General features: G+C 33.6%; 1 protein-coding gene and 1 pseudogene across 17 annotated transcripts in view; one reads left to right on the top strand and one right to left on the bottom strand.

Moving 5' to 3' along the window:
* AKAP9 (A-kinase anchoring protein 9) overlaps positions 1-23,395 on the top strand; it is a 206,743-nt gene that overhangs the window by 4,680 nt on the left and 178,668 nt on the right. For all 17 annotated transcript variants that reach the window (XM_077164310.1, XM_077116955.1, XM_077140571.1 and 14 more), the window contains exon 2: positions 21,359-21,616. In XM_077164310.1, the coding sequence (XP_077020425.1) occupies positions 21,359-21,616 (258 nt within the window). The remainder of the gene's footprint in view (positions 1-21,358; positions 21,617-23,395) is intronic.
* Positions 8,377-8,831, bottom strand: LOC143686423 (proteasome maturation protein pseudogene; annotated as a pseudogene).

Here is a 23,395-nt window from a genome sequence, read left to right as displayed (position 1 = left end):
AAGTTTATTCATTTAGGTTGTTTTGCATCTGATTTTTTGGTGAATTTGTAGTAGGGCCATTTGCCTGGTAGAAGAGGCATTAGCTTCAGACTTTGGAGACATTTATTTATTTCTTCAACCAGCATTTTTGAACGCCCACAACTATGTAGCTGTGGACTTTTACTTACAAGCATTCATTTAAATTATCATAACTTCTGTACTTAAGTCTTGGAGAATAGTCCTGTCCCAGTATGTGGTTCTCACAAGTGTTTTGAACGGTAAGTGAAGTAATGATTGAGAGCTTTCTTGAGTTCTTTCAGTGCTAGATAAGAAGAAACTATGATTATTTTTTGAGTATTAGTGTAGATTTTTCCCCTTTTAGTTAACTTTCAGCCAAGTCAATTAGTTGATTTCAACTTCTGCTATGGATGTATAAGCTCTTCATGATTTAATAGAGTCCTGACCCTCAAAAGATGACTATGAAAATTTTTGCTTTCTATTTATAATATCCTAATACTCAGTCTAGGGCTATATTTTTTCCAGGTGTGGCCTGTGAAACTTTGGGGAGGGGAGCACTTATTAAAAATGCATATACCTGGGACCCACTCACACCTCTGAATCAGAATCTTCTTAATGAGCTCCCTAGGTGATTCTTCCCTAACGTTTTAAAATTACTGCTATATGGTGGTGAGAGGACATAATGTTTTATAATACTTTTTAGCAACTATTTCCAATTTATTATTGCTAAGTGCTTAAAAATTATTTCTATTATGAATCTACTGTGACCTTGTGTTTTTGTTTTTTAGTAGGTCCTTTTTTAACAGCTTCACATATATGTATAAATATATACACACACACACACATAGATACATGCACAGAAAGAGAGGGAAAAGAAGAGAGATAGCTCCAGTGGAATTATCTTCCACCTTGATTTTGTGAAGCCCTCTAGGTTCTGCCAAAACTTGCTTCCTTTGAATAATAGATTCTTGGTGTGTTGGTTAGAGCATGATGCTAAAGTTTGATTTTTGGGTGGGCCAGTGAGTCATTCCATTCCATGGCCAGCTGTTTTACAAGTGCATACTGTTGGTCAGAAGGGGCACTTGTTGAGTTTTTGGCTTGATCATTGCCAGTCTGCTTCCACTGTGGGAAAAAATAGCTTAATTCTCAGTGCTGAAGAATCCTGTCATTTTATATATAAACATAGTAGACCTGTACAGATACTTCACCAGTGTGAGACGTTTTTGGTGTTATATTGATTCTTCTTTTACTGTTAGCATTTTAATGATAGTAGTCCCCAGTATATAACTTAGGGTACTTGATGCCAGTATAGGTATACTGCAAGATTTATAAAGTTTTGGTTAATTTGCACATGAATTTAGCACTATTCAAAAATATAGCATTGGGCTGGCCATGGTGTCTCAGCAGGCAGAGTTATTGCCTACCATGTCGGAGACCCGGGTTCGATTCCCCCATGCCAGAAAAAAAAAATAGCATATATATAGCATTGTTTCAGAAGTAGTTTTGCCTAAATTATTTATTTAAATTTACAGATTCTTTTGTGCTATGACGAATTCCTTTGTTTGTGAATTGTGTATTGTTTGTTCTCAGTTGCCATCAGAATTCTGATTTCTGTTGTGGTTTTCTGTTCACTGAGATTTTTATGTGGTCTGTACGTTTTTTTAGAAGTCTAAGGTGTTTTTCTCCTTTTAAGAGATTAAGTCCCTAAACTATTATTTTGACTATTCAGAATTACACTAAGCTTCACTGTACAAATTCATAGTTTATAGAGATTTGAGTTTCTAAATTGTGTTGATTGAATCGGTGCTTTGATTTACAGACCTCTGAAAACTAAAGAGAGGGGTGTGAGGTTAGTTGAAGGTAGAATTCTCAGCTGCCATGTGGGAGACCCTGGTTCAATTCCCGGCCCATGTGCTTCTCAAACAAAGAAACCAACAAAAACCAACCAACAAACAAAAAATTCAACAAATAGTACTGCAATAATGGGATATTTACATGAAAAAAGAATGAATGTGACCCTGTCATACAGCAAACAAAATAGAGAGTGCTTTGAAAAACGAAAGGGGTATAGAATCTAGGATCTCTGCCTTCTATTCTATTTCCAAACACTACAAAATTCCTTGTTTTCTAAGAATCACTCATTGTAGGCTCTGTGATTAGGGCATACTTATTCCTCAGGGGTCTTGGCTTTACTCAAGTTTGTTATTACCTTATTTGTTGTTTTCTGAGGAAAGATAGAAACAGGGACCAATTAATTATAAGTAAAATATTAATTCTCCACATATATATCAAGAATGAAATTTAATCTGTGAAAGTGTGTGTGTGAGATTGGCAAGGGGTAAGGAGGGGCATAGGGCAGTGATCTAAGTTTCATCCCAACACCATTTATATTCTCTCTTTTTTTTTTTTTTGCATGGGCAGGCACCGGGAATCCAACCTGGGTCTCTGGCACGCAGGCAAGAATTCTGCCACTGAGCCACCATAGCACAGCCCCATTTATAGTCTATTGATTGTATATGTGTATGTTGATTTGTTTAGTCAAATAAATTAGTAGACGTGTAGAAAATGTGTAAAAATTCATTAGCAGATGTCTTCTGCAAATTTATATGTGAAGTAATGATTTTTGGCTTAAAGTTAAAGAAATCCTGTTTTCTATTCATAGATAACTTAAAATATATATTGAAAATTTATTTGATGGAAATATTTTATATTTGCCAATCTAAGATTTTGTTTTTAATTTGCATGGATTCTTTTCATAATGAAAATACAAATATGAATGTTTGTACCCTTGAACAGAAGGACACTCACTTTTCCACTTGAAACAACCAATAGCAATTTTTTTTTTTTTTAAAGGAAAGACAGAGAGAAGGAAGGAAGAATAGAAGGAAGGAAGGAAGGAAGAAAGGGAAACATCTTTAAACATTTTCTTGTTTTATTGTATTTTGTTTTTCCGTTTTTTGTTACATGGGCTGGGGCCGGGAATCGAACCGAGGTCCTCCGGCATAGCAGGCAAGCACTCTGCCCGCTGAGCCACCGCGGCCCGCCCCCAATAGCAATTTTTATAGTAGAGTTTAAGAAAAAGATAATTTGAAAATTTTTTTAGTTGAAAAAATAATGTATTTTTAAATAATCTTAAGGATGAAATAAGATATAATTTTAATAGTTCTACGGGTATTAACCTTATGACAAGAGTATATATAGTTATTTCTCTCTAGAATTTTGATTTAAATTTTTTAAATGTTCTATTTTTCTCTTTTCCATCTTACATACCATCATATTTTCTAGGCATGGCAGTTTAAACCTATTAAAGCATCACAATTGAAAACGAAAACTTTGAATTTTTCTTTGATGTTTGTTTTCCTTCGTTCGTACACATAACCAAATCCCCCTTTTTTTTTTAATTCAAAATTTGTCTCATATTTAACCTTTTTCTTGCCATTCTAACACAAGTACCCAACAAAATCAAGCCTATATCACCTCACCTTCTATCTGGTCTCCCTGCCTCTCATTTTCCCCAGTTTGAACTACTCATTGTTACCAATTTAGTCTTAAAATGCCCCTTTCATTTTGTTACTGCTCTACTCAGTCTTTACTTTTCAGTCTTTCAGTTCAAATCTTAATTTATTCATTCATTTAGCATTTATTTGAGCCTTTACTAATACACCAGTCAGTGGGAATTCCGATATAAAGTCACAGACCTACCCTGATGCTTTCACATTCTAATGGATAGAAAGTCAACTACAATATTCAGAAGTGCAGGGAGTATTTATTTACCCATTTGGTAAGTATAACTCAGCATTTGTTACATGCTAGGCAGTGTATAGGCCTGTAGGATATAAGAGCTGTGGATTCTGTGGATTATGTGCCTAGCCACATAAACAGTTAATTATAAATACAGGATGGGTAATGTAGTTCTGGATCAATGAAGAGCACTGAGTTGGGATATCTGATTCAGTGTTGACACTCAGGAAAGGCTCTTTGGATGGATAAACACTAAATGAAGCCTTAAAGGACAGGGAGGAGCTGGCTAGGTGAGAAGGGCATGAGGGGTGAATAGAAGCTTCTTGGAGAATGAGGCAAGATGAAGAACAGAGGTGTGAAAAGTTTGGGGAAGAGATTGGTTTTATAGGACTATAAAGCTATTAGCAAGGTGTCACAAGTGCTGTGAATGAGAAGTAGGCCAGCACTGGATCTTTAAGATCCTTGAATCTGATATTTATGGCATTGAGTTTTATCATATAGGCTGTAGGGATCTATTGATGAGTTTTTATTTATTTTATTTTTTTACATGGGCAGGCACCAGGAATCGAACCTGGGTCTCTGGCATGACAGGCGAGAACTCTGCCACTGAGCCACTGCGTCCCGCCCTATTGATGAGTTTTTAAAATGGGGACTAACATGGTTATATACATTTGCCTTTTAATTTTAGATAGATCATTTTGGCAGCTATGTGGAGGATAGGTTGAGGAAATAAAACCATTTTAGGAGGCAATTGAAGTAATTCAAGTGAGAGACAATGGGGTAGGAATAGAAGTGGCGATAAATATTTTGAAGGTAAAATTAGTATACCTTGTCAGTTGGTTGGATCTGAAGGGTAAAGGAGAAAGACTGCAGAAGGTTGGTGTTGCTACTAACCAAAATAAGAAAATAAAGAAAAAGGAACAGTTTCTTGACCTTAGATAAGATTATGAAATCAGATGTGGATATATTATATTACAAGTTCTTTATGAGACATCTAAGTGGAGATGTACAAATGTATACTAGGATATATGTGTCTAAAGCATGGATGGGGGAGAAATTTAAATGGAAATAATTTCGTAAGTCCTTGGGAAGACCTCCATTTAGAAGGCAGTGGTAAGATTATGAAAATGATACCTATTCTGGATTAGGAGATTCTTGGGGAAGTGTTATCAGAGGATAAAAATTTAGTGAATTTGGGTGGGCCACAGTGGCTCAGCAGGTAAGAATGCTTGCCTGCCATGCCCGAGGACCCGGGTTCAATTCCTGGTGCCTGCCCACGTGAAAAAAAAAAAAATTAGTGAATTTTAAAGCATTAATAGAATTTAGGAGTTAGATATTAAGAAGTCTGATGGGAGAAAATATTATATGAGGCAAAGGAGTCAGCATTGCAAAGGTGTGGAGGCATTGAGAGAGCAAGTCACATGGGCGGTCCTTACAGAAACTGAAAAGACATTAGGAACCAATGTGATTCTCTCCATTAGCTCTTCTCACGTTCACAATATCTGATCTCCTCTCTTTATACCATTTACCTACATCTGCACATCCATTTCCATCCAACCAAAATTGATGGAATGACTCCCCAAATAATTTCTGTTTAGTGGCCTTATTTTCCACTATATAAACTTTATAAAAAGGAAGGGAAAAGAAAAATTATTTAATAGAGTATATTAATTTGTAGACTAAGTATCTGGCCTAGTAATTCCCACATTTTGTTCTACATTAGAAAACTTGAAAAATTTTTAATGTCTAGATTGCATCACAAACAAAAATGAGAATATCTTGGAGATGGAGCCAGGCGTCAGTATTTTGTAAACATCCTCAGTGTGCTTACATCATGACTGCAACATGGAGTAATTATAATCATACCTCTTTTATAAGCTAGTTATTTTTTTGGTTTGCAACTTAAGAAGTACTAATGCTTTAATGCCAGAAGAAAAACTGGCTATATTGGACACAGAGAGGAGTATTTCAATTTGTAGCATAACTGGTTATTTGATTATGAAAAGTGTATGGTATAGGTGATTTCAGGGATATTTCAAGGGAAATGTCGTTTACATGTGATTTTTGCATCACGTACTGATTTTAGAATCTGTTCTCTATAGAAGATACATCTCCTCTGTTTTATTTTGTGAACAGCTTTCCTACCTCTTTGCTCCCTAATTCCAAGAAAAGAATCTAATTGTCTAATTTTTTACTTTCTTATCGAACTAGGGTAGAAAGAGAGATAAGGGTGTCATGGATAGAGATTAGTAGCTGTGAGCACTAACAAGTTCCCTCAAAAGTTCTATAAGCCTTAACAATGTTTACCTTACTATGTTTTACCTACAAAATAATATCTATAAAATGTATGTGTAAGATATAAAAATTAACAATAAAAAGAACAAACTAATAATAATAAAATTATCTGTACCCATCAACCAGCTTAAGAAACAGATCGGTATGAATATATATAAAACCTTTCCCTATCTCATTCTACCACCCCACCACCTGAAGTAACTAATTCTGAATTCTGAATTTTGTTCATCATTACCTTGCTTTTTTATATCACAAATGTAGGTATATATAAACATTATGTTTTTCTGTTTTTGAACTTTATATAATGGAATTTATACTATATATATGTGTCTTCAGTGATTTATTTTTTGTTCAGTATTATGCATGTTCACTCCTGCATAGTATTCAATTATAATGAATATTCAGTATCCATTCTCAGATCTATGATTATTTGGTTTTTTTCCAGTTTTTGTTGGGTTTTTTTTTTTGCAGTTACTGCTACTGTGTTCATTTTTGTCCATCTTCCATCCACACGTGCAAGGATTTCTCCATGTATAGCATTTGCAAAGGGCTTAGAGGTATCCAGAGATCATGATCACATTTTCCCTTAGTCTTTGGAAAGTAAGAACTGTGTTGAGGAATGGATTAGGAAAAGAAAGTAAAGCCAAAAGCAAATTGATATTTATTTGCTTATTATATGTCTGTTTTCCTCCCATAAATTATCTCTGTCAGGTATTTCTTGGAGCTGTTGATGGGCCCTAGATACCAGACAGGATAGGCCATTGAGTTGACCAGATGTAGCAATCCTTTTATTTTTTGTCAATGTTTCCCATAAAATATATATGCATGTCAGAGGAATGATCCTTTGTAGCTTATGGTTTATAAAACAAACCTCAGTGGTGAACTGTGTTATACATTTGTGCTGTTGAGAGATATAATGTCTATTTGTTATAGATATGCTTTTTAAAAATGCTTCTTTGTGACTTACGTAGTGTTATTTACATATATTCATTTATTTATTGTTAATGTGATTAAATTTCCTATTAGACAGCGACTAGAAAAGATAAGGAGCAAAGTGCCATTCTTCTCACTGTTTCTTGTTAGCAATAGCAATAAACTAAGGTGACAGTGAAATGAAGCAGAGGTAGATGGCATAACAGCGAGATATAATGACCTTTTAGTGTTAGCAGTTAGTGCTTAGATGACATGGTAATGGTGGCAGGGGAGACTGATGATAAAGACCAGGACTCAGGATAGTATATTCCTGGGGCTTCTGCATTATTTCTGTCTTTCAGATGAGATTTCTGGTAGAGTATGTAGTTGTATTACATCCTTTTTAAAATAGTGATATTTAAATTTGAGCCCATTATAATTTTATTAGTGAGTATTCCTTACAGATCTATGGGAGAGGTAGGCAGTAAATATCTTTCAAAGAAGAGAACAATCGCCTGTAGTCCCATAACCCACAAGTAATCACTGTAATAGTTTTGTGTTGTTTTTTTTTAATTTGTTTCCATATATATGTATTTTTTAATGTTCTAAAAATATTTAATTTTTGTGAACCAAGTTCATATGATAACAAGCATGGTGAAAATTGTAGAAGAGATTATTGTGTGAGTGTATATATGAAGGTGGTAATTTAAAAAAAAATCTTGTGATCTATGAAGTAAGTACAAGGAAAGATGAGATTTACTTTTTTTAACAGTATTACTTGATTACATATTAAATATTTATTAATATATATCAAATCTATAAGAACCACAGTTTAATATACTTCTGTTGGTAACTTTACTTTTTTCACCTTAAAGACGAGAAGAAAATCAAAATCTCTGAACTTATAATGTTGAACTTGAAAGAATTTTAAAAAAGTTGTAATTTAAAACATTATCAATAAAACAAATGTTCTCATGAGTGTTAATGGATGCTACTGAAATAAGATATAAACCTCTTTTGTTCTTAATCTGAAGTTGCCAGTGAAGTCAATTACAAATATTTATTCTGAAAGATACTACTATGAATTCAGGCTGCACTTTCAAATATAGATAATGATTATTCAAAATTAAATTTATGGAATACCAAGAAAATGGGTTTAATCGAAACCTGCAGGCAGATTTATAATATTCATTTGCAGTTATTTTTTAAAGACTTAGCAGGCCACTGTTTTAATATAAACTAGCTTCAAAATCATCTTCCTTTAGTGTTTTCAATTGTCACATAGCCATAAACCAAACAACCAAATAATTTCAAACAATCATTGATAATATTTAGGCAAAAATCTTGTGTCAGTACTTTTAATGTTGTATACATCAAATTATAGTAGAAAGACAACTATAAACAAGATGCGGTCACTATTTTCATTTAACAGCACAACTGTATTACAGTAAACCAAGTTTATATTCAACCATCAAGCGTGGTTCTCCCATTACTTCACTTTGTGATGAATCATTAAGAATATCTTCAAATCCAATAGTTTCATCATTTCCCCTCAAAATATCCAGTGAAAAATTTGAGCTCGGAAGAAATGGAAGCTGCTGAGCATGCTGCCCTGGTTTGGATTCCATCTGTAATTTTAGTAGAGCAAACAGACCCTGGATGATTCTCAGTGTGGAAAAATTCATTTTATCTCAGTTGAGCTGGATACTCTTTTATGATAATTCAAGAGGATGACTGGATAAAAGTTCATTTTTCACGCAAGGAAATCCTTTCTGAAGATGATCTTGACTTTCAAAAGGGCTACTTGCTGAAAGCTCAGTAACTGTAATACTGTCCTTTAGCTGAGATCCAAGTCCCCTGGCATTCATCTTCAGCCTGCTGTCCATACTGCCTCCATGTTTAAGTATGTTTTTAAACTTAACTTGAATTATATTCTTCATTCAACTCGATCTTTTTTTCTTTTTTTATCCAACTTTATGTTGAGAGCATTCTCCCACAACATTAAAATATTTTGAAAAAAAGATATTTCCAATAGCTACATAATATTCCATTGCATGTTTGTATGTTTGTGTAATAATTTAACTATGGACATGATATCATCTTATTTTTAAAGTAACTGTGCAAGTATTCTGAAATTCTGAGGAGTAATGCCTACAATTGTTTAGTGGTGCTTTTCTGTAAAAAATATATTAGCCCTTTTTACTCAACAAATATTTATTGAGAGCCTTTGCACAGGCACTCTTCTTGGCTTTGAATAAAAAAAAATAAAGGCCCTCTGGGTCTTTCCTTATAGTTGTTATTTGTTCTGAAATAATAATATGACTTCATATAATCAGTAACATGAGCCTAAAATAATGTTTTGGTAATGTTATGTACTTAGAAGAGATTTGTTATAAACACTATAATGAAACCGTTCCTTTTTTATTCTATAAACACTGTAATGAAACCATTCCATTTGTTAATCAATGTCTGTCATTTTTCATTTGAGATTATTTTGTAATGGATACAGTTTATTGAATAGTTTTCTCAAACAGGAATTGTTTCTTTTAAAACTTTTTATAATGTATAATTTTTGTTTTTCTCCTTTACAATTAAATTGAGAGTGGAAAGAGGAGAAAGGAACAATTGAAAAAATTGCCCCCCCCAAAAAAACCCCGAAATTAAAACAAAACAATTTTATTTTAAAAATGGAAAAAATCTTAAAAGATCCTTCTGATGTCCTCATGTATATTTGAAGAAAATGAGTTCTGCCAAGGTTAAGTGATTTATCCAATGCTCTGTAGCTAGTTATTTAGACTATTTAGACACAACAGTCCAGTACTCTATTATATGTACTTTAGAAACATTTTTTTATTCAACAAATATTTATTCCTACTGTGTGCCCCACAATGAAATGTGTTAAAGTATGCAAAACTAATATAAATCCTTAGTTGCAGAATCTGTTTATTTTAAATAAAAGTAATGTTCCAGAACATTTATTAAAAAAAAATACACCAATGCTTTGAACGAGATTGTGGGATATGAATAACACCAGTGGCTCAATAAATGTAAAGTCCTGTGGTCTTTTCCATTCTGATATCCAGGGTCTACTTGGCATTGTTATTTTCCAGCAATTTGTATCTTTGTGATATTGTTAGAAATTATGCTTCAGAGCATCCTTAAAATGTTGCCTTTGTCTTTGGCTTTTAGTTGCCCTACTTCAGCTCTCCATAATAATCTTCCGGCCAACTGTTACAGTCTTCTTTTTGGTCCTTAGTTAGGTCCCTGGAGTTTTGTTGTAATAGTTTGTGTAGCTTTCTTTTGCGTCATTCGTTAAGAAATATTAAAAAGGTTTAAAGGCAACAGTAACAAGTACAAATGCTCACCATAAATAGAATTAATTAGGATTTCTTAAATTTTCTATGGTAGAAAACATAGAAAGTGCTCCTCTTTGAGCTATTTTTGAAAGCTGGAGAGATTAGATAACACATTTCTTTAGTATTTTGTAATGTACTCTTGTGTGTGTAGATTTTTTTCTCTAAGTTTTGTTAAAAAACGTATGTTGGTTTGGTGATTTCATTTGGTTTATACTTTTTAAGTTAATATTCTAGGACTGTGAGGTATAATGGGAAATGAAAAAGAGTGCTCACAGTACAGAGAATGCAAAATATAATGGAAAGAGTACTGGATTGGGAATTAGATGTTCTTGTTCAAATCTATTTTCCTGCTTTCTGATTGTTAAGTTACTTAGCATTTTCTGGAAGCTTTCTCTTCTTAATAAAATGAGAGGAAAAGAAAATATGTTTATGGTGTGATTGTCATTTATCTAATAAATATGTAATGAGTGTTTACTGAGTGTTTCCTATATGCTAGGCATGAGTCAAAATATGTGGTCCTAACAGTAGATCCTTTTAGTTGAGACCAGTCTTTTATTTCATTGTGTTGTGAGAAATAGCATGAGATTTAAAAGAGAGCATATAGATTTCATAACCTTGACAATCCTATATACATTTAAGGAGGTAATATGGAAACACCTCTTATCCTCAGTTCCTTAAAAAAGTCTTTCTAAAAGAGGTGTGGTTGAGGTGTTTTCTCACCATGAAGGAAAAATCATGGTATTCATGTATTCAGTACTACCTATAAGATATCCAACCCTGTTCTAAAGACAGGGCAAGTAGTAATAAATAAAATATACAGGCTCTAGTCCTGTGGGTTTTAATCCAGGAAAGAAAAACTAATTAAAAAATACAGATAAACATGGAAATATTTTACTTCAAGTGATAAAACATACTTTGAAGAAAAAGTACTGGTACTTGGAGAGTCTATAACAAGAAGACTTAATTTGGAATGTGGAAAGAAGTCAGGAAATGCTTTATTGAGAAAAGCATGTGGAAGCTGGGATCTGAAGATAGACAAGAGTTAGCCAGGTTAAGAGACAGGGAAAGAGCATGTTAGAACAAAGGATCGGGATGTGCAGAAGCACTGAGGCAAAGAGCTTGAGCAAAGTGTGAGGGAGAGAGTACCAGGAGATTAAGCTGGAAAGACAGCCTGATCCGGAGGGCTTTATAGAGTATGATACGGCTTTTTATTTTATCTCATATGTAGTAGGTAGCCATTGAAGATTTAAAAATAGATGATGTATGTTCCAAATATAAAGAAAAATTAGAAAGTATAGTGAAGAAAGGGGAACAAAAAGTAAATAGATGATGTATGTTCCAAATATAAAGAAAATTAGAAAGTATAGTGAAGGAAGGGGAGCAAAATGTTGTAATTTAGAAATATAGAAGCAAACAGTTTTAGACCAGAAATTAGAATAAAATAATTGAGTTTGATTTCGATAGAAGTTTAAAGAAGATGAACTTCAGGGAAGTTGAGACTTTGAGTATTTGAATAAGAAAGGAACTATACAAACTTTGGTGGAAAAATCTAAATTAGAAAGTTAGGAGGTTAAGTAACCCTAACCAAACCAACTGGAATGACTTTTGCTCAAGATGTCTTTTCCATACATTGTTTTCTGTTAAATGCAGATTTTAAAAGTTGGTTTACCTGAGCAGAGACAAAGTATACCTGAAAATAAGAGGAAAATAAAAAATCTCTTTAAAAAGAATTAAAATCATTGAATCCTTAGAGAGGATTATTTTTAATCATTTTTTCAAGAATCTATTAGCATTAAGTGGTAACTCAAAACCTCTAGTTGTAATTTTGTTTTAAAATTAAATTATTTTTTAAAATTAGAATTAGAATTCACTACATTGTCTTTTTTTTCTTTCATCCTATATTAAGCTACCTGCCAGATACCATGCTGGATGGTTGCTATCCAGTAGTGGGCAAGGTGTTCACAGCCCTTACCCTAATCAAGTGACACTAAATTGCATGTAACAATCTGGTGAAAAAGTTTGACTTTTCATATGCTGTATAGCAGGAGCTGGCAAATGTTACTCATCAAGAATCAGATAATAGATATTTTAGGCTTTGCCAGCCATACGATCTTTGTGCACACCTATTCAGTTTTCCATTTTACATGAAAGCAGCCATTGACAATAAAGAATGGGCCTAGCAGTATTCCAATAAAACTTTATTTATAGACTCTGAAATTTTAATTTCATATAATTTTCCAGTGTAACAGACATTTTAAAATTTTATTTTAGACATTTAAAAATATAAAAATCAGTTTTAAAATGCACAGCTATATGATGGTATTGTGAACCATTGATTGTACACTGGCTGATTACATGGTATATGAATATATAATATATATCAATAAAAATAGATAAGAAAAAGGAATAAAGTCAGTTTTAGTTGGCAGGCATACAAAAATGTGTAGCAGGCCAGATTTGGCCCACAGACCATAGTTTGTTGTTTACTGCTTTATGAAGTGTGATTAAGTACTATGTAAGAGAAAAGTAAAATACTGTAGGAACAGAGCAGAAGTTCCTTTGAGGTGATGAAAAAGTTGGAGTAATGGATATTGGTGATAGTAGAACAATATTGTGAAGTAATTAATACAACTGAATTGTACACTTGAAAGTTGAGTTATATATTCCTATCTACAATTAAAAGTAAGAAAAAAAATTCCTATTTATTGGCGTGGGAAGGCTGTGGGCAGGAGTCTGCAAATGCTTCCTACATCAGGGCTTCAGAAATTTTGATGTGTACGTGAATTACCTGGGGATCCTGCTAAAAAGCTATTTCTGATTCTCTGTGTTTGAGGGTTTGGCCTGAGATTCTGCATTTCTCTCACGCTCCCATTTGATGCGGTGCTGCTTGTCTAAAGATCATACTTTGAATACGAAGATCCTAGTGAGTGATGAGTGAGATTTTTTGTCTCCCCCCTCAACCTGGCTCATCCTTTGGACTTGGCTTAAATGTTACTTCCGTAGGGAAGCCTTCCCTGATTCCCCAGTTTAGATTAGACCACTTTTTGTTGTGGCAAGTGACGATTTTCCTCTAAACACAAGCTTTGGTAGTTGTAAAGATAGGATGCTTTAATCTGTCTGTGAAGACCTTTTCCCAACCGTTTTTGAAGATTACCACTGAATTCTAAGGCAGTTAGTTATTTTAGGCCCAACCTTTTCTTATGAAACTAAACAAATTCCAACTAGGAATTGATTTTGAAGTGACATTATGAGAGCTTGGCATTTTTTAGTACAACACTTAACAGTCATTTTATTGAGAATGACCATTTATAAAGTTACAAATCTTGTGTTTAAGTATTAAGTTTTCAGTTGTTTATTTTTAGCCATTCATTCATGTTCTGGTCATGTTAAGACATTTGCTTAAGATCTGAATTTTGAATGACAAATGTATATGGACATAATATCTTTCCAGTAAGTCTTGCAACTATTTCTGTTCCTACATATGTTAACATTTTATAATTGGCTTCCGAATGACAAACACAGATGGCTATAGTCTGAATTTTTAGGATGTTTTTGAATAAATGTTTTCCCAGTACATCAATTCAGTATCACATGATTAGCTAACTGAGTAGTTTCTGATTTTTTATCTGCTTAGCTTGCCATTTGTCGGATTTGGAATAAAAGTAGTTTAGGTGGCTATAAGAAATTGGATTTATGATGTACTCTTGTTCCCTTTCTCACATTTTTACAAAACCGAACTCTTACTAAAAAGCTGTTATGGATGGGTATTATTTTTCGGAGAAGTAAGTTTTAAAAAGTTTTCTTTGTTGGAAGGAGATTATGGTGAGAGGAATTATTTTGTGTTTGTAATTTAGTTAACAAGCAACTAGAGAATTGTTTAATTCTGAAACTGTGGAACCTTTTTTGAATGGAATTAGATATGCTTGTTGTATTGTCATAGTTTTCATGTTCTGAGGTGCAGTACTTAAAATTATTGCTTAGTAGTGACTCTGTTCTAAAAAAGATAAATTCTCTTTTTTCTCTCAACACATATTTATTGAGCACTATTCTTGTCTTTGAATATGTAGAGTGAACTTAAGCTTTGGTTAATTGCTCTGAAAAAATAATATGGCTTTACTTCATATAATCATAACATAGACCAAAAAGATTTTTGACAATTGTTGACCTTAAAAGTGAATTGTTCTAAACACTGTGACAGAACCATTGCACTTTGTATTTCATTTCTCGGTTACCCTTTTCATTTGGGTTAATTTTAGTAATGGATGCTATTATCTTAAACATATTTTTTAAATCAAATTTTTTATAATGCAAAATTGTTTTTCTCCTTTTTTATGTATTTGTACACATGAATAAATGTTTAATATAAATTATATATATATAAACAGGATTTTAAACAAAATCATCATATTTGTCCTAATATCCTCTGCTGTCTGAATAGATTTTCTAACCCAGACAACATGGAATTTCAAGAAGTTTCTAAAATTGAGTATAAATATCAAGAATGTCACTATTAATATTTTTCTTGGCTTTGCATTATTTCCTCTGAGGGTTCTTTACTTTTCAAATGAGGCAGACTTTTGATTGTTTTTACAGATAATATTTTTAATAGTGTTCCAAATGTTGTTTTCTTTTTTAAAGGATGGATTTGGTATCCACCAAGTAGTTTAAATGTGTTCCAGCAGCTTTATAATGTACAAATAGGGACAACTGGTCTTGCACCTGTTCCTTAAGCATATGTGTGAGATGGGCTAACTGGCTAGTTGCTAAATAAGTGGGGAAAAATTTAAATGTGATATATTTTTACATTCTGTCAGATCACATGATTAAACATTTCTGATTTGTGAAATAGACTTATCTTTATTAAGTAAATAGTGCGTAGCTATAAATTTTTCTTGGTCTACTTCAATAGAAAAAATAAGTGTAAAATATGCTTTATGTTATTCTGTAAATTCTGGCAATTTGTCAGTATTGTAGTCAGTAGCATTAGCATCATTACTAACAGGATTACCTTAATACTCTGCTTAAGAAGAAATTTACTGTCCATCTTTATAATTGGTCTAATAAATAGATGCAGTGACGCTGGTAGTATATGTCCCCTTATTAAGACACAAAAGAGTTTATACCTGTTTATTTGGTTTTTTTTTTTGCATGGGCAACTACTAGGAATGGAACCTGGGTTTCCAGCATGGCAGGCGAGAATTTTGCCACTGAGCCACCATTGTACCACCCTTAGGCCTATATTTATTCCTATGTCTTTCTCCTTTCAGAATAATAAAAGGGCTGGGAAATTAGTGGTTAGTAGCTGCTTCATACAAAAATTAGAACATTTGTTGTAAAAAGAAAATTTCTGTGAAATAAATTTCATGTGAGCTCAAAGGACAACCCCCTGTAATCTCAAGTCCAGAGATATATCATAGTTATGGTTTTAGTCTTCCAGGATGTATCTGTCTATATGTACAATGTTATTATAATTCATGCTAGATATGATTGCTGAAGGCTGTGAGCCTAAGGCCTGCCTTCTCTTTGTTAAAAAGAGATGCATGTAACTTTCCTTTCATAAAATATAGACTTACTTTCAATACTGTTTTATGTCTTCTACTGTGTTATGAACATCTTTATTATCAGTCGTGGTTTGTGGTTTAGATTTCTAGCTGCTAAAACAAGTACCATGAAATGGGTTGGCTTAACAACAAAATTTTATTGGATCACAGTTTCAGAAGGTAGAAAGCTTGCTTCTTCCCAAGGTCAGTATCATCTGACTGGTTGACAGTCTTTGGAGTGCCTTGGTTTTTCTGTCACATGGCAGTTCATGTGATGTCATCATCTCCTTTCTCTTCTGGGCTCCACTGTCTTCTAGCGTCTTGCTTCTCCAGTGATTTCTTTCTCCATTTCACACTGCTCATAAAGGACAACAGTAATCCAATTAAAACCTGACCTGATTCAGTTGGGCCACACTTTTACTGAAGTAAGGTACTGAAGAGGTCTTATTTACAATAGGTCCCCAACTATAGAATATGGACCAAGACCAAGAACATGTTCAAACTGGGGTACACAATTCATTCCACCACAGTTTGCATCAGTATTTTTTTATGTGGATTCACTGTGGTGAACCCAGTGTTACCCAAAGTGTGAAAATCTTCAATTTTAGGTGGTAACAAAATATTTTAGGTAGCCCAGTGTTAAATAACTGAGGTTAATATGTAAGAAAGTTATTACCTTTCCAGGTTTCATTTGGTCCATCTGTTTATGACAAGCCAAATGTCTGTTTGATACTGCTGTATACTTAATACCCTCTTAACACATGCCTGTTTTTCTCATAGCTTTAAGAAATATCTAACTAAAATTTAATAAAATCATTTTATTTTCATTATATTTTTGTTTACATTTTAAAAAAGGAATTTCAAATGATACTGGCTTTTAATTTATACCAGGGATAGGAAGCTTTCGTTTAAAAACAAATTTAAATAAGAAAAGTACACAGGTTAAGACATGTTAAGTAAATGACAAGTATGGGTGGCACAAGGGTATATAAAAATCTTGATGGCAATATGCAAAAGATTAAGGATTTAGAAGCATTATTCTTTGAGATTTAGATTATTTCTATTTTTTTTCCATTGTAAACAGGGCTGTAATGAATGTTTGAATAGCCAAATCTTTCTTCTTAATTATCTTTATTACATATTAGTAGAAGTCCCAAAAATTCCATAAAACCAATGCATATAGAGCTTCTCATTATATATATTTTCATGTAATCTCAAACCCAGAGATTACACTCTTCCCAAATAGTGAATGAGAGTGCCTTTTTCCTTTTCTACCCAATTCTGGGCTAATTTTATTTTCTTCAGAAATAACATTTTCAGTACTTATTATTCAATATTTGAATAGCATTCACTGAGAAATACCTAGTTTTTTTGTAATTCATTATTCTTATATTAAAGCCTGCAACAGTTGTCCCTTATTTTGTAATCTTTTTTTTTCTTCTACACCTATTTTTCTTTAATAGACAAGTGTTTTCCTTTCAAAGGCTAAAAGGATTTTTTAGCATTTTAGAAAATTGATATATATTATATATTCACATACCATCTAATCATCCAAAGTATACAATCAGTGGTTCACAATATCATCATATAGTTGTGCATTTATCATCACAGTTGACTTTTTTCTTTCTTTTTTGTGAAAAATAACATATATACAGAAGCAATAAATTTCAAAGCACATCATAACAATTAGTTGTAGGACAGATTTCAGAGTTTGGTATGCATTGTAGTTCCACAATTCTAGGTTTTTACTACTAGCTGCTCCAAGACTGGTGACTAAAAGAGGTATCAATTTAATGATTCAGCAGTCATACTCATTCGTTAAACTCTACTGTCTCTGTATAACTCCATCACCTTTGATCTTTCTCCCACTCTTTAGGAGTATTTGGGCTATGCCCATTCTAGCTGTTTCATTTGAAGGGGGTGTTGATAATATGGGGTAGGGGAATGGAACTAGTTGATGCTCTGGAAAGGCTGGCCCCTCTGCATTTCAGGACTTAGCTGGTCTAGGGACCCATCTGGAGGTTGTAGGTTTCTGGAAAGTAACCTAAGTGCATGGAACCTTTGTAAAATCTTATATAATGTCCTAGGTGTTCTTTAGGTTTGGCAGGAATGGTTTTGATTGGGATTTGGCAAACTATGATAGGTAACAATGTCTAACTGAAGCTTGTGTAAAGTGACCTCCAGAGTAGCCTCTTGACTCTATTTGAACTCTCTCAGCCACTGATACCTTATTTGTTACACTTCTTTTCCCCCTTTTGGTCAGGATGACATTGTCAATCCTACAGTGTCAAGGTCTGAAGGGATTTTAAATGCTTGCCTTAAAGACTTTCTTTATTACTGTTTTTCTGTTATATCTATTCTATAGTCTCTGTTATTGGGATTTTGAGGAGATATTATCTATATGAAATAACAACTCATATGCTTTATTATTACCAAGTATTCTCTAAAATATATGGAAATACATGGAAAAAAGTCCATTCTTTTGAACATATAGAATTAGTTCTTGACATTTAGAAAGGGATATGTCTCATGACTTCTACAAATAACCAAATTTGATAGACTTTTTAAAGAATGTAATTTCCCCCATAAAGTACAGTCAGGTATAACTGATTCTTTTAAATTCTGAATGAGTATGTAATTTCTGTAGACCCTCAATGAGCATTAACTACCTCATATATCACAGTGAGAGTATCAAAACTGAATTGAATGTAGGATAATTGCCTAGCTGTACTTAATAGCAACTGAATTGCTTTTGTGTATCAATGAAGGCTATTTAACTTCTTTTCTCAGGAAGATAATAGATTATGGCATGGATCTTTCTTTATGGTTTTTTGAATTATGGTTAACTGAAACTCTGAAATTTAAATTTGTGAATATTAAGAGTCTCTCATTCCAAGAACTAAATTGAATCTTCATATTAAAGTAGCCCAGAGTTTCAGAAGCCAAAGTTAATTACTGTTAGAATTTTGAGGTCAGTTAATTTGTAGTAAATAAATTTAGTTTTTTATAGTGTGAACAAAGACAATTAAATTCTGTTTCCAAAGAAATACTGGTAGGAGGTTTTTAGCCAGTTTTAGATAAAGTTTTTAAGATGTGTAGCAAATCTGTGTAAAATGTCTTTCAAGTGGAGACAGTTTATTTCCTTCTACTTTTGGCTGCTAATGCTTTTTAATGTCAACCAATATTTTCCTTATCTTTTTCTTAATGCCTTACGTGGCTTTAATAAAATGAGTGACTTTTCTCCTGTGGTAGGTTTCCAGTTTTTCAGTTGGGCATTCTTTAGCAGATGGAAAATATGGTGACCAAACTACTGTAGGAAATTTTCCAAAAAGATAGCAGGTGTTTCTGTTGAGCTAAGTTTTTTTAATTAATTAAAAAAAAATTTTAAAACTATGACAACAAACATTCTTAACATATGATCATTCCATTCTACATATGTAATCAGTAATTCACAGTATCATCACAGTTGCATATTCATCACCTTGATCATTTCTTAGAATATTTGCATCAATTCAGAAGAAGGAATAGAGACAACAGAAAAAAATTCATACATACCATACCCCATACCCCTCCCTTTCATTGATCACTAGCATTTCAGTCTAAATTTATTTTAACATTTGTTCCCCTATTATTTATTTTTATTCCATATGTTTTACTTGTCTGTTGGTAAGGTAGATAAAAGGAGCATCAGACACAAGGTTTTCACAATCACACAGTCACATTGTGTGATTAATTTTAATCTTTTTATTTTGAAATACTTTCAAATTTACAGGACAGTTATAAGAATAATACACACACCATATAGAAAATTCCATCATCCCTCCATTCCCCCAAATACCAGATCCACCAATTTTAGCATTTTACCACATTTCTTTTATCATTCTATCCATTAATCTGTCTTTATTTATCAATCCATTTTCAGAACACTTGAGTGTATATTGTATGCATCATGCTCCCTGAACACTTAATACAGTGATGTACATTTCCTCAGAACAAAGATATTCACTAATGTATCCACCTTAAGTACAGTTATAAAGTTCAAGAAATTTAACATTGGTATGAATTTTACAGTTTGTGTTCCAGTTTTTTCATATTCTCCCAAATTCCCTTTTGAGCCTTCCCTCTTCCCTTGATAGATCCCATCCAGAATAATTTTTTTCCTGTTTATACAAAATTTATTGTTATATTTTGTTCCATCCAGGATAATTTATTGTCTTAAATTGTCATCGATTCTTTAGTTCTTTCTCCCCTCCCCTCCCTTCCCCTCCTCTTCTTTCCAGCTTTGTTTACTCTTCTTCGTTCTTTCTCCGTTCTTCTCAGAGTGGGTGGTTTCAATGTCTTCAGGTTTACTGATTCTTTCTTCTGCCACTCCAATCTGCTGCTGAACTCCTTTAGAGAATTTTTAATTTCTTTTACTGTAGTCTTCATGTCTGCTTCCTTTTCATTTCTGTCTCTCTGTTGATATTCCCTGAGTGTTTAGCCTTTTCATGATTTCCTTTAGTTCTTTGTCTATGTTTACTTTTAGCTCTTTGAAATACCTAGGACCAGTTTTTACAAGTCTTTGTCTGGTTTAGAATGAGGAGATCTGGTCCTCCTCATTGATGGCTTCTTCCGCTGTAATTTTCTCCTTTGCCTGGGTTGTTACCTCCTGTTCTCAGTACGTGTTATAATGTTTTCTTGAAACCTGAACATTTTGATATTTTAGTGTGTTACCCCAGGAATTTAGGCTCTGAGACATCTATTCTTAAGCATATATCCAGCTAGTATTAAGATGGAGCTTTCTGTGAATGTCAGGAGCTAATCCCCCGCCTCCAGAAAAAAGAGGGAAAAAAGGAAACACCCTCCCAATCTTTGCACAATAGCTCCAGACCAGAGTGTAGTGGCCTCCCTGATATCTTCTGTGCATGTGTCTCTTCTTAGGCATGAGTATGAGATCCTAGGAATATTTTCATTTACACAGATACAAATGTCCCTTCTTGCCTAGAAAACAGTTTCCTCATGGTCCTCAGTATTGAGCCTACAGCTCACAGTCCCTTGTCTTAGGCAGCACAACATGACTGCTCTCCTACAGTGTTCTGTAGGAATGCTTAGGTTAGCTACCTTTTATACATAGGGCAAGCACCAAGACGGCATGCCCCTCAGGCCACCACCAGACAGATTGGTCCAGATATACATGCTTCTAGTGTGTACACGAGCTTACTCTGCTTCCTGTAGACTTGAGTCCAGGGATATACTGGCTGGCTTTACACCAAGCTGGTGAGGGATGGGGCAGGAGTCACAGGGCAATGAGATATCCTACCACTTTTAAGTAGCCTTTTTCTTCATTTTGACACTCACCCTGTTAACTGCAGTCTTTCAACTATTTTCTGGAGCTTTGAGAAAGATGTTTCTGTCAATTTTTGCTGACTCCACCATCTTGATCTGAGAAAATGTTGTCAAAAATGATAATTTGCTTTTTTCTTAGTGGCAGTAAAGAAAAATTATCTTTGATGATGACTATTTTTTTTTTTTTTGTAGCTTGCGCAGTTTCGACAAAGGAAAGCTCAATCTGATGGGCAGAATCCTTCCAAGAAGCAGAAGAAAAAGAGAAAAACCTCAGGCAATAAACATGATGTGTCAACCCATCATACCTTGAATATGGATCAGTCACAGAGTAATGAGATGTATGTAAATAGTTCTCAGAGAGAAGGATCAACTATGACTCCTGAATCCACAGTAATGAGAACTTTACATAGTGAAGGCATAATCAAGCATGACCATGTCTTCTCTGTTGAAGTAAGTATTCATCTAGATTTGTAAACTGTCATAGTTCTAAAGGGAAAGTTATAGTGACAGCACTCAGTGCTCTCTGTAATATATGATCATTGTTTTTTTTAATTTTTATTTTGAAGTAACTTCAAACTTTACAGGACAATTAAAAACTAATACAAAGCCCATACAGAAAACTTCAATAATATTCCTTGCCAGATACCCAGATTCACCAACTTCTAGCATTTTGCCACGTTTGCCATAGCATTCTGTCTATCCACCTACTTAGCTATCCATCATTCCAGCCAGCCAGCCATCTCTATCTATTTATGTATTTCTAAATATCTGAATGTAGGTTGTATACATTAGGCTCCTGGAACACTTAATATATTTCCTTAGAACAAGGATATTTACTTATCTAACCATCTTTGTAAGCTATCAAATTCAATAATTTTAACATTGATATAAAGCTTACAGATTATATTCCAGTATTTTCATATGTTCCAATGATGCCCTTTTGTGCACTTCTCTCCTCCATTCTTAGATCCATTCTAGGATCATACATTGCATGTTATTGTCATTTTCTCTTTAGTTGCTCTTTTTTAAAAATTGTGGAAATATATGTGCAACATAAACTTTCCCATCTCAAATGCTCCCATGCACGGCATTCTTGGGATTAATCACATTCAAACCTTACCTCCGTCCATTACTAGAACTTTCCCATCCCCCAAACAGAAATCCTGTACCCATTATCATTAACTCCCCATTTCCTCTCCCTACTTTCCCTGGTAGCCTCAACTCTACTTTCTGTCTCTATAAATTTGTATACCTTAGGTATTTATAAGCTATCACAGTTCTTAAGGGAAAGTTATAGTGACAACACTCAGCACCCTCTACAATTTGATCACTTTTTTTTGGGTGGAATCATACAATATCTGTCCCTTCACATCTGGCTCATTCTACTCAACATTATGTCTTCAAGATTCATCCACGTAATAGCAGGTATCAGTATTTCATTCCTTTTTGTGGTTAAATAATAATGCATTGTGTGAATATACACCACATTTCATTTATTCGTTTATCTGTTGATGCGCATCTGGGTTGCTGCCGTCTTTTGATCATTGTGAATAATGCTGCTGTAGACATTGGTGTACAAATATCTGTCCATGTTCCTGATTTCAGTTATTTTGGTTCTGTTCCAAGAAGTAGAACTGCCAGGTCATATGGTAATTCTATGTTCAACTTTCTGAGGAATCGCCAAACTGTCTTCCACAGCGGCTACATCAGTTTTCACCACCAACAGTGTATAAGGGTTTTAATTTCTCTGCATCCTTGCCAACACTTGTTATTTTTCCTTTATTTTTTTGATAATAGCTGTCCTAGTGGGCTTGAAGTGACATCTCGTTGTGGTTTTGATTTATATTTCCCTAATGACTAGTGTTGTTGAACATCTTTTCATGTGCATATTGGCTGTTTTTATGTCTTTGGAGAAATGTCTGTTCAGTTCCTTTGTGCAGTTTTAAATTGGGCTGTTTATCTTTTTGTTGTTGATTTGTAGAAGTTCTTTATATGTCTGAGATATATGGTTCACAATTATTTTCTCCCATTTTTGTTGATTGTCTTTTTACTATCTTGATAGTGTCCTTTGATAAGCAAAAGTTTTTTGATTTTGGTGGTGTCCATTTTATCTTTTTTTTTCATTTGTGGTATGTTTTTGTTGTCTTATCTAAGAATTCACTACCAAATCCATAGTTAAGAAGGTTTCCTTCTCCTGTGTTGTTTTCTAAGAGATTTATGATTTTTAGT

This window comes from Tamandua tetradactyla, chromosome 1 (genome assembly GCF_023851605.1).
Source record: "Tamandua tetradactyla isolate mTamTet1 chromosome 1, mTamTet1.pri, whole genome shotgun sequence".
Classification (NCBI taxonomy): Eukaryota; Metazoa; Chordata; class Mammalia; order Pilosa; family Myrmecophagidae; genus Tamandua; species Tamandua tetradactyla.
Note: the sequence above shows the minus strand (reverse complement) of the source record. Positions and strands in the feature narration are given on the sequence as shown.